The following is a 12,326-nucleotide window of genomic DNA, read 5'->3' on the forward strand; positions in this document are numbered from 1 at the left end:
AGTCATACTTGCTACCACAAGTCCAGCTCTCCTCTCCGAGTCTACAGAGTGCACTGATGATACTGCCGCCGCCGCCACCACCACCACCAATAACATTATGCTGATAACATGCTGCCCCAAAGCAATCTCATCTGTGTTTTCCACTGTTGGATCATGAGTTCCTAACAGTGAGGCTATGCACACCAGCATACCCAGGTTAGGGAGGCCAATCCTGATGCTGCCTCCCCCACAAGCCCAAGTTTTGTACTCGGGGTTTTACTTGGGTTAAAGGGCATGAGTGTGCCCTTTACTCCAGGTACGGCATCATGCAAATACATGGGCTGCACGCATACACACTGGGTGCACATCCGTGCACACACTGCACTGCATGCACACTCTGTGGGCTGCCCAAGCATACACAGAGTCAGGGGAATCCCCCAACGCACTGCACTTGTTGCGGGGTGCATTGAGGGATTCCTGGAGGCTGGAACACCAGGTTCTGGCCTCCAGTGATCCACATGTCATGGAGCAGTGTGGATTGTGTAGGCGTGCAATAGTGCACTCACAGGAACACTAAGTATAATTTGGGGGGAAGGAGGGTGTAACCCTGCCTTTCCCTCTGCTGTCCTCCCCACCCCGGCAGGGATCATGTGAAGAGCCTTAGAATGTGTTGAAATAATAATACTTGCAATGCCATTTTCTTAAATAATAAAACTGCACATCAACACCGAGTGTACAGGAAGAAGAAAAAATAAAATTCAAGGATTTTCATTGTAACAAATACATATGTGAATCCACTCCAATAACATGGGAAGGAAGCAAATGTAGGATTGGAAGCTACCTCAGAATGATATTATGAGGCAGTAGGAAAGGAAGTTAGAAAGCCATATTCTAGAACACAGCTCATTTTTGCCTGTTCTTGAGAAAAATTGTCATAATCATCACATGATACATATATTTCCCGATACATGGTAAGCATAATATCTAACTGGCTAAACTGATGTCACACACTACATTTGAATGGAAACACTGGTGTAACTTATAGTAAACGGTCATGTAGTGTGCAAATAAAATAAACTTTACCTTATCTATATCCACCGTCTCTGAATGTAAATTGTTTCCTCCATTTTCTGCTAAAGCCACACCAGACTTGTCATCACTATAAACATTGTCTGCAATTTGTATATTGGGTGTCAGAAAGGTAAACTCATTCTTCCTTGATTCTGAGGAGAGACAAAGCTGGTAGGAATAAGGCAAAGTCCCATCTTCAAAATTGGGTGGAAATATGGCACCAGCTTTGGCATGAGGAACAGGACCAAAGCATTGGAGGAATTTGGGGTTCCCTGATTGTTGAAGCTTCATTGTAACAGTCAGAATCACAGTCAGAAGGAATAAGAATGAGATCAGAGCTAAGGCCAGAACCAAGTAGAACTGTAGATCAGATTGATATTCGGAGTCACTGGATTGGTTTTTCATTTCCGGAAGGGCCTCCTGAAAGTTCTCAGCAAACACCAGGTTCAGGGTAACTGTGGCTGAGAGAGGAGGCTGCCCATTATCCTTCACCACAATGACTAGTTTCTGTTTCACAGCATCTTTTTCCACAAAAGCTCTTGCTGTCCTGATCTCCCCAGTATGAGATCCAACAGAGAAGAGTTCTGGCTCAGTGGCTTGAATCAGATGGTAGGAGAGCCAGGCATTGTGTCCAGAATCTGCATCCACTGCCACCACCTTTGTTACTAGATAACCTGCTTCGGCTGAACGAGGCACCATCTCGAACAAAGCTGATCCCTTGGCTTCTTGTAAAGGGGACAGGATCCGAGGGCTGTTATCATTCCGATCTAGAATAAACACCCTCATAGTGATGTTGCTACTGAGAGGGGGAGACCCCCCATCTTGGGCCTTCACTTGAAGCTGAAACTCTCTGAATTGTTCATAGTCAAATGATCGCTGGGCATAGATAGCACCAGTCTCAGAGTTAATGGAGATATAGGAAGAGATGGGAAGTTCCTCAATGTTGCTGTGGAGGATGGAGTATGTGATCCTTGCATTTTGGTCCACATCCAAATCAGAAGCTTTGACACTGAAAATTGAGGCACCAGAAGGGTTGTTTTCTGGCACATAGATGCTGTAAGAAGATTTATCAAAAGCAGGGGAATTGTCATTTATGTCAGAGATATGTAGTGAGATGGTTTTGTGTGTTGAGAGAGGTGGATTCCCTTTATCCACAGCTGTGATTGTGATGTTATATGCAGGAGTTTTTTCTCTGTCCAGAGTGCTGTCTGTCTGCAGCTTGTAGTAATTGTTAGATGAGGGAAGAATCCTGAAGGGCAAATGATTTGGTATATAGCAAGCAAGCTTTCCGTTATCTCCAGTATCTTTGTCTTTTACATTGATCAGTGCAATAACCGTTCCAGCTGGGGAATCTTCAGCAACTGGGCTAAACACAGAAGCTAAAATCACTTCTGGGGAGTTGTCATTCTCATCAAGTACTGTTATCTCAATGTTGCAGTGGGTCTCTAATCCACCTCCATCTTTTGCTGAAACTGTCATGGTATATTCATCAGTGTCTTCAAAGTCCAATGGCTCTCTAAGAGTGATTGTGCCACTGGTTGGATCCAGCCTAAATTTCTGCTGGGAATTCGCTGGTATGTTGCTGAAATGATACCTGATCTGGGCATTTGTACCATCATCATTATCAGAGGCCACAACATGAAGTACAAGGGACCCAGCAGGAGCATTTTCTTGCAAACTGACCTTGTAGACCTCTTGAGTGAAAATGGGTGGGTTGTCATTGGCATCAGTGACATTAATCCATATGTGAGCAGTTCCAGATTTTCTAGGTTCACCCCCATCCAGAGCGGTAAGGATCAAGTGAAGAGAATATTCACTTTCCCGATCTAATGGTTTCTGCAGTAGCAGTTCTGCATGTTTGTTTCCATCTTTTCTCTCTCTAACTTCCAAAGTGAAGTACTGACTGGCGGTAAGCTGGTATGTCTGGAGTGTATTCACTCCAATATCAGGATCTTCAGCTTTCCCAAGGAGATACCTAGTGCCTGGTAAACTAGATTCAATGATTTCCAGCTGGATATTTTCATTTGTAAACTGTGGAGCATTATCATTAATGTCTTGGATTGCCACAGTTATGTGGAAAACATTCAGAGGGTTTTCTGCCACAGCTTCAATATTAACTGAGCAAAGTGGATTTTTGCCACATATTCCTTCCCGGTCTATCCTTCCATTTACATAGAGATTTCCATTCTCTGCACTGATAGTGAAATATTTCATTTCATCTGCTGAGACAGCATGCAGATTACGTTTTGCTAGTTCTCTGGCATTCAAACCCAAATCTCTGGCAAGATTCCCCACAACCATACCCTTTTCCATCTCCTCAAAGACTGAATAATGAATCTGCTCTGAAGCAGCCCAGCAGGAGAAAGTCATTAGAAAGTGAAGCACTACTTGCCTTCTGATTGCCCTGCCATTGTTTTCATGCCTTCTTTCCATCTGTTTTTCTGACAGATTAGCTGCTTCCTTTATGATCAGATCAAATTCCCATCAGCAAGGAGAAATAAACTGTCGTTCTTAATGTGCAAAAATCACACGTGTTTTCTTTTACTCAGATAGTGTTTAGTCTCTCTTTTTCCTGATCTGCACAGCACTGATGCTGCAATCTAACTGCAGGAAGCATTAGTGGATTTCCATCCACTGCCAAGCTTTGACATTGGCCAACAGCGGCACTGTGAGGCTCAGACAGAGAACTGCAAGTGATGACTTCTCATCCAATTTAAAGCAAAATGCAAATATACTTTTGATATTATTGATAAAAAACATACTCCATGCAGGAGTTATTTCTCTTTTATTGGGACGAATAAAACATCTGAGAACCTTTTGGGTTTTTTTGGAATGAATCATCCAACTTTTCCCCCCCCATTCAGGTTAGTGACTTTTAATGGAACAACAGATATTGCTTCTGTAACTCACAAAATAATTGCTACACATGTCACAAACCTGAGTTTCATAGTGGGGAAGACATCAACACTGTCATTTCAGTTATTTTTCATTACCTGTTCTCCTGATTTTAAAATGGGCATTGCTATTTACGTCTGTGATTTCTACTTTGATTCCAGAAAGGTTCACTGTACCCACAGTCATAATCTCAAAATATTTTCAACGATTTTAATCTGTCCACTGATCTCCAGTTCTATTTCTCTCTAACCTCCTTCATTAAGGAGCACCTCTTTAATAAGCACCATAGTGTGCTTATGAGTTTCATAAGACACTTCCACTATTGGAAATAGTGACTCACATACTGCTCAATGAGCCGCCTGTCTAAGTGAGAGGTGACTTTGCTGCTTCTGAGCCCCTTTAAACTCCATTGGTGTGATTTGTGAAGGTGGGGAGGCTCCATGGCTACTAAGGAGTGTGTTTTTGCACTCCAACTGCTATTCCCATGTATCCAAAAGAGAATAGCAGCAGGAATGTGAGGACAGGACATATTCCTTAGTAGCCACAGAGCCTTCTCTCCACCTTCACAAACTGCACCAGTGCGGTTTGAAGGGGATCACAAGCAGCACATTCACCTGTCGCTTAAACAGATGACTCATCACGCAGTATGTGAGCTGCCGTTGTCCAACTGTCTGTGAATACTCTGTTCCAGATCTTTGGCAATATTCCACAGTGAAAATAGAATTGCATGTTAACAAGAAACATAGCTGTCTCCCAAAATGGCAAATCCATCAAGTGCCCCCCGCATGAACATATGTAAAGGTTGAGGATTAAATCCATATTGCCAAATGTATTGCAATTTCACAGTCTAAAAATGGTCATCTAACAGCACAGTTCACTGTCCTGCTCCATCACATAATTGGCACTTTTTTCAGTGTTAGTAACCAAGCATCGTGTCAAATAATTTACTAAACTTAAAGCAGACAAGGTTTACTACAAGTTCTCTGTACAGAAAATCCAATATATTCTCAAGGAATACTATCTGAGATTTGCGGACACTTTCTTCTAAATTTTACCTCATGGTTAAAAACTCAGGCCTTGATATGATCTCTGATTATATTGTCTTATGCTGCTCTTAGATGAGCATCTATTGCTTTTGAATTTTTGGGCAATCACATCCTAACAGCCAAGAGACTGCAGAAGGAGAAATCCTTCTCTGTATGGAAAAGGTGAGAGTATAAATTAACAATCTAGCCTGGTTAAGATAATCTGGCTATGTAGGTCCAAAAGTGTCACAATGACGGGCTCAGAGCAGGTTGATCAATGGAAAAAGTGGTGAGGACAGCAGCAGCCCAAGACATGTTGGTGCTCAAAACAAGGCACCAAATGCTGCCCTCTTCCCCCTAGTCCCCCACCCTCTTACCAGGCTGCTCACCTAGGGTTTGGTGACTGTCTGGCAATGGCAGCGACACTGTGTTACACCCAGCCAGCAGGGAATCAAATGGCCACACCTCCTCTTCCTCTTTAGGCACTCCATTGAAAAAATAAATGGAGGAGGGAGAGGGAGAGGCAGAAGTGCAGCAAATACTTGAATACACTAGATAAAATATATTTTATAATAGTACTATTTTAATTATTTTAATAATATAGTATATATTATGATAATTATTAAAATATTAACTTTTGGTGGACACTTTGGCTGACATACTGAAGAAAATTATTAAAAGTAGTTCCAATTGAAATTAAAAGGGCAAGTTAAGAATTTCATAACATCCTTTTAATTTCAGTGAGACTATTTTGAGTAATTTCCCTCCGTCTGACAGTCTTTCTATATAACATCCAATTTGCTGATTAATGCTACTAAAATTTAGCTATATGAGAGCCTCTTCCTGACCATTTTCTCAGTATCCAACACTGCAGGACGAGGTCAAAGCTCCAGTGCTCTAGATTCCATAATGAAAGGTGTCCCTCTACCTCATGCTGCAGTCTCACAGAAAACATTAGCAGCCACATTTTACACATAGACAATATCCATTAAAAAGCAAATATTCTTCCAAAATAAATTCAAAAATAGAATTCATCTAACCATTCAAACTGTAAAGAAGCTATAACAGAAATATATGTAATTACGTATGAGTTACGGAAAGAAAGACTGTGGAATCACCCATTCATCGTAATATAATCTTTAATGTTCAGTCCCAATAAAAAGATGTGGAGACATTGAAGCAAATACTGCTCAAAGAAAAACTCACCTTGTCAAAATTCTCCACATCAGAATGTATTATATTTCCCCCATTGGCTATCAGAGGTACATCAGATTTATTAAAAATATTCTCTGCTGTGTGAACGCTGGGTGTAGGAAAGGCAATTTCATGTATCCTGGATTCAGATGACAGGCAGAGCTGGTAGGAATACGGCAATGTCGCTTCTTCATAATTGGGTGGGAATATCACCGCATTGTTGGAATGGGGAACAGGAGCAAAGCACTGCAGGAATTTGGGATTCCCAGACCTCCGAAGCTTCATCATAATAGCCAGAATGACAGTCAAGAGGAATAAAAATGAGATCAAAGCTAAGGCCAGCACCAAGTAAAACTGTAGATCAGATTGATACTCTGAGTCGCTCGATTGGTTTTTCATTTCCGGAAGTGCCTCCTGAAAGTTCTCAGCAAACACCAGGTTGAGATTGGCAGTTGCAGATAGTGGAGGCTGCCCACCATCCTTCACTAAGATCACTAGCCTCTGCTTTGCAGCATCTCTTTCCGAAAAGGGCCGTGACGTCCTGATCTCCCCTGTATGGGCCCCAATGGCGAAGAGCCCTGGCTCTGTGGCCTGCAGCAGATGGTAAGAGAGCCAGGCATTGTGTCCGGAGTCAGCATCCACCGCCACCACCTTGGTCACCAGATAGCCCTCTTCGGCTGAGCGAGGCACCATCTCAAACAAGGCAGAGCCCTCTGCTCCTTGAGAAGGGTAAAGGATTTGAGGGCTGTTGTCATTCTGGTCCAGAATAAAGACTTCCACTACAGCCATGCTGCTGAGCGGGGCAGAGCCTCCATCTTGGGCCCTCACTTGAAGCTGAAACTCCCTGAATTGCTCATAGTCAAAGGATCGCTGGGCATACAGAGTGCCCGTCTCTGAATTAATGGAGATATATGAAGAGATGGGAAGGTCCTCAATGTTGCTGTGGAGGATGGAGTAAGTGATTCGAGCATTGCGGTCCAGATCCAGGTCCAAGGCTTGGACATGGAAAATGGAGGCACCCGAAGGATTGTTCTCTGTCACGTAGGCAGTGTAGGAGGATTTCTCAAAGGCAGGAGGGTTATCATTGATATCTGAGATCTGTATTGAGATGGTTTTGTGAGTGGAAAGAGGGGGAGTCCCTTTGTCAGTTGCCGTGATTGTGATATTGTACTCTGGAGTGTTTTCTCTGTCCAGGGGCCCATCTGTAAGCAGTTTGTAATAATTATTAGATGTTGGTGATATTTTGAATGGGAAATTGTTGTTTAAATGGCAAATAATTTCCCCATTATCTCCAGAATCTTTATCATTTATGCTGATAAGAGCTACCAGGGTTTCCATTGCAGAATCTTCAGATATTTGGTTAGAGAAGGAGGCAAGCATCACCTCTGGGGCATTATCATTCTCATCTGTCACCTTTATTTCAACTTTACAGTGTGCCATTAATCCTCCTCCATCTCTTGCTTCTATAGTGACCACATATTTCTCCGTTTCCTCAAAGTCAAAAACGTTCTTAACAGTAATTATGCCATTCTGTGGATCCAAGGAGAATTTCTGGTGAGCGCTTTCAGCAATATTGTTAAAACTGTAGTTGATCTTCCCATTGGAACCTTCATCTCTGTCTGTGGCTTTCACTTGTACCACTGAGGAGCCTTTTGGTGCATTCTCTTTCACATTAACCTTGTATATTTTTTGAGTGAAGACTGGTGGGTTATCATTGGCATCAATGACATTTATCCATATTTTGGCTGTTCCTGTTTTGGCAGGTTTCCCTCCATCCACAGCCATAAGGATTAAGTGGAAGCTATTTTCACTTTCCCGATCTAACTGTTTATTCAGTACTAATTCTGCATATTTGCTTCCATCTTCACTCTCTTTAACATCAAGAACAAAATACTGATTTTCACTAAGCTGGTAGTCCTGGAGAGAGTTAACCCCAATGTCAGGATCTTCAGCTTGCTCAAGGAGAAACGTGGTTCCTGGCAAAGAGGATTCAATTATCTCTAGCTTGATGTCCCCATTTAAGAAATGTGGTGCATTATCATTAATGTCCTGGATCTCTACAGTTATATGGAGAATGTTCATTGGGATTTCTGCAACAGCTTCAAAACTGATTTGGCAGAGTGCAGTTTCCCCACAGATCTCTTCTCTATCTATTCTGTCATTCACATGTAGCTGCCCATCTTCTGCACTGAGAGTGAAATATTGCTTCTTGCCTAGAGAAAGTATATGTAGATTTTGCTTTGCTATTTCTCCAGTGGTCAGTCTTAAATCTTTGGCAAGATTCCCCACAATGGATCCCTTTTCCATTTCCTCTGGGATAGAGTAACGAATGTGCTCTGAGGCAGTTTGGCAGAACAAAGAGAATAATAAGAGGAGAGGTACTTGCCCTTTTAACGATCTGCTTTCTTCTGTGTGCTGGTGGTCCATCTTGCTTGCAGCTTTTTTCTTGCTTGTTACGGCCACAGAATGGTTTCAAATCCTCATCAGGACAGAAATACACAAGTAGGGAGCATAAACAATATCACTGATTTCTGTGAAATGTGTCTGTATTGCAGTTTTTCTCTTTTCTCAGCAAAAGTGCTTGTGTGTCTTTATGTTTGCTGTTCCCAGATCTACAGTCTGTGAATGAGCAATCAGACTGCAGGAAGCCTCATTCAGTGGATTTCCAGCTCCTGTGTGAGAACTACGTTGGCCAACAGCGGCACTCTGAGTCTCCAATGGAGAACTGCAAGAGGGGTCTTGCTTTTTAAGCATGTAACATGGAAGGGAATTCTTGATGTTTTCATGCTGCTGTGTACCTATTTTCAAGCAGCTTCTCCAAACTATGTTTTTTGGTAAATATTTATAATTGTTAATGTGTCAGCAGAATAAGGAGCATCTCAGCTTCATTAGAAACTACCTTGCAGAACAGAACAAAGTATAATACATGCCATCTTCTGTTGATGTTTCCTGTGTTTCTCAGGAAATTCCTGGAAGCTTTTTTCAAACATGAGGCAGGGGATACATTAAATACATGGATGAATGAATGAATGAATGAATGAATGGATAAGAGCAGTGTTTCTCAAACTTTTTGGAGTCAAGGACCGCTAAATTCTTCGTGCAGAGTTTCAAGGACCGCTACATTCTTCATGCGCAGTTTCCCGGACCAGCAGTTAGTAAAGGGGTTTCAAGTCTGTCTATCTATCTCTCTATCAGACTTCTATACTGCCCCAAACATGCATCTCTGGGCAGTTTAGAATGAAAATAATATAAGCATTAAAATAATTAAATTTGGAATCTTTTGCAAACATGGAATATTAGGGGTTCTTAACCTTGGGTCTCTCAGTTAAACTCCCATAACCCCCAACAACAATGGCATTTGGCCATTATGGCTGGGGATTATGGGAGTAGAAGTCCACCAATGTCTGGGTACTCAAGGTTGAGAACCCCTGAATCTAAAAGCCTGGGTGAACAAATTTGTCTCCAGTATGTCTTCAGTATGTGCGGGGTGGGGGTGGAGGTGCTTCTGATTACTCAGTGGAGAGGGTATGTTGGGCCATTAGAAAAATTCAAAAGCTACATGGGGCCAATGAAAACAACATACAAGCAAGCCCCACTGATGCAAGAGGGAAACAGCGTTCCCTCTCAAGGCGCCTTGACCACAACAGGCAGCTGGGTTTCAATCAACCAACCTTTGGCTGCAAATAATGAGCATGCAAGAACCAGCAGCCCTTCAAGTGGCGCCCACTGCCATACTTTTTCCTCCATGCCCCCGCACCGCATACAGTTTGAAGCTGTAAAGATAGGGAATAAGATAGCTGTAGGAAGATCTCAGCAGCACATGGAGGCAAGGCACAAGAAGGGTCCCATGCCTCCGTGATACTCTTCCTCTTCCGTGCCATGTGCAAAATTGAGGAAGTGAGTGCCTTGATTTCAGTTTGGGGGGGGTTGACTCCCAGTCAGGGACCGGCACTCAAGCCTTCGGGGACCGGCAGCGGTCCAGGGACCGGTGGTTGAGAAACACTGGATAAGAGAGTTCCAGCACCCATATTTCCCTTAGTTCCAGAGGCATAATTTCCATACCACATGTGAGCTGTAGAATAATACTTTAAAATACTTAAGGATGATCTTATTTGTATAAAGACATTATTTTTGATTAAATATTACAAGATTGCCAGCTTAAGAACAATACACGCAAAAAAACAACACCTAATACCAGCTAGAATAATAATTTTGATGCAATACAGATTAAATGGCTCTCGATAAAACTCACAAGAGAGAAGATAAACATATTGTTGGTCTTGCTCCTGAAACTTTATGTTCCAATATATTATAAGCTAGGACCCCCTTTCAGTAAACATTCTGGTTTATTGTTCCTATTATAACCTTCAATAATAAGAAAATTTAGATAATAGTACAATTTGCACCCACACCAATAAAGACACAAAGCACATGGCTCTATTATGTCAAACAGTTAAATCAACTGGAGAGTTCAATGGAGAGTTCAATGGGATTGCACTCCCCACTTCCCACTACACTGCGGGAACAAAGGGTGACTCAAAGCCCAAGATGCAATTCTCTATCCTAAATCAAACTGGATCTTTACACTTTGGCTCAGAGCAGCATCACAGCCTTGAGTCTGATCACTGCCTTTCCTAGCCAACCCATGAAGTTAAGGTATCTGCAGGAAACATCACCTCCTCACACACAAGCCATTCAAGCTTTAAGGCTGGCAATGCCCTTATAACGTGGGGAAGCCCCAAGCAAAAGTTGCAAAGCCTCTAGGGAATGACTACCTCTCTTCTTCATTTGAAACACATGCCTTATGGTGCTCACCATTAAGTGGTAGTAATTTGTCTCAGACCTGCACTGTACCACTAATTGTGACCATGGAAACCTAACAGAGGATAGTATGATTATGGAGGACATGTCCTCCTAATTATGGAGGACATTCCTCATCATGAGCCAATTCGATGAAGAGCCATAAAATTCCTACTTATCTCCCCAAAAGGCGACCAGCCAAAACCACTACTTTTTTTTCTGGCAGGAGGGACGAATACCACTCAAATACTAAATGAGGGCGCTCTTTGGCCTGCAACCAATCAGAACAGCCACCAGCACTGTGTGAGGCAATTCACTCACTGGATTTGCCTCAGACTGAGTGAGGCAAACCACTCATACTCAAGAAGTGCCACACACATACTGCTGATGCGAAGGGTTTTTTTCTAATTTGCTGCCATACATATTTAAGCTGCTGTGAGTGGCTAATATTTATGTAGCCATAACACTGCTCTGAGGCTGAAGTGTGTAGTAAATTATATATAGCAGTACTCTGGAAACGGAGAGATTAATAGTTGTAGCTTTTGACCAATAGAGGTGTCTGGGAAGAAGAACCTCTTTGTACTACAAGTTTTGTTAACCACAAGATGACTGAGGGTATCATAAGCTCCTCATGTTGTATGTATAATCCTTGAGTATGTTAAATAAATTCTGTTAACTCCACACCTGAGGAAGCAAGGTCTCTTCAATTGTGAAGACTAGAGGAACTGATTGGGCTGGGAGTATTACTGAGGCAGCTCTGACACTGTTCAGAATGGGTGGTAGGGACACAGTTCCCCACATTTTTGCAAATGGGGAAAACAGTGGAAGTGCTGCTTGCACTGCTGCCTGTTCTTAACAGCATCAGGACCGCCTTAGTAGCCCTCAGCAGCCCCACAGTGCAGTGTTGTGATGCTGCACATCATGTAAGCTGGTGAATTTATCACCACTTCCCAGTCAGTATCACAAAGCACAGCCTTAAAGTAACATAACAGGATCCTTTTAGGGTAATCGGGGGTACCATTTTATTTCTCCAGTTCACTAAATAATGACAAAACTTTATTTTGTACATTCTCAGGGCCATTTGAAGCCTCATTTTACACAGCACACAGCAGCAAACGTGACTTTGCTTAGAAGAATGCTGGCTGGCCGGCCGGTCCACAACCCATATATATCACAGGAGAAGTGGTGATGGGGAGGATGCAAGGAGGCCGAGAGAGAGTCCAGGGGGGAGCTGGCACTGGCCCAGGGCTGGGCAAGGGTAGTGTGGGAGGCCAAATTCCAGTGGGCAGCCTGATGGGCTGACTGGTGCCTGCTGATGACCTAAGCCAGGAGACTCTGCTGAAGGAGGCGGTTGCCGGACAG

At 42.8% G+C, this 12,326-nt stretch overlaps 1 protein-coding gene across 1 annotated transcript in view; it reads right to left on the minus strand.

Moving 5' to 3' along the window:
- The window catches only part of LOC128323180 (protocadherin gamma-B5-like), a 158,901-nt gene extending 150,126 nt beyond the window's left edge, over positions 1 to 8,775 (minus strand). Inside the window, exons 1-2 of the mRNA XM_053245899.1 lie at positions 6,177 to 8,775; positions 1,063 to 3,510 (exon numbers count right to left, since the gene is read on the minus strand). Coding sequence (XP_053101874.1) covers positions 1,063 to 3,510; positions 6,177 to 8,591 — 4,863 coding nt within the window. The 5' untranslated portion in view covers positions 8,592 to 8,775. The remainder of the gene's footprint in view (positions 1 to 1,062; positions 3,511 to 6,176) is intronic.
- Positions 8,776 to 12,326: the final 3,551 nt, after the last annotated feature.

This window comes from Hemicordylus capensis, chromosome 4, assembly GCF_027244095.1.
Source record: "Hemicordylus capensis ecotype Gifberg chromosome 4, rHemCap1.1.pri, whole genome shotgun sequence".
Lineage (NCBI taxonomy): Eukaryota > Metazoa > Chordata > Lepidosauria > Squamata > Cordylidae > Hemicordylus > Hemicordylus capensis.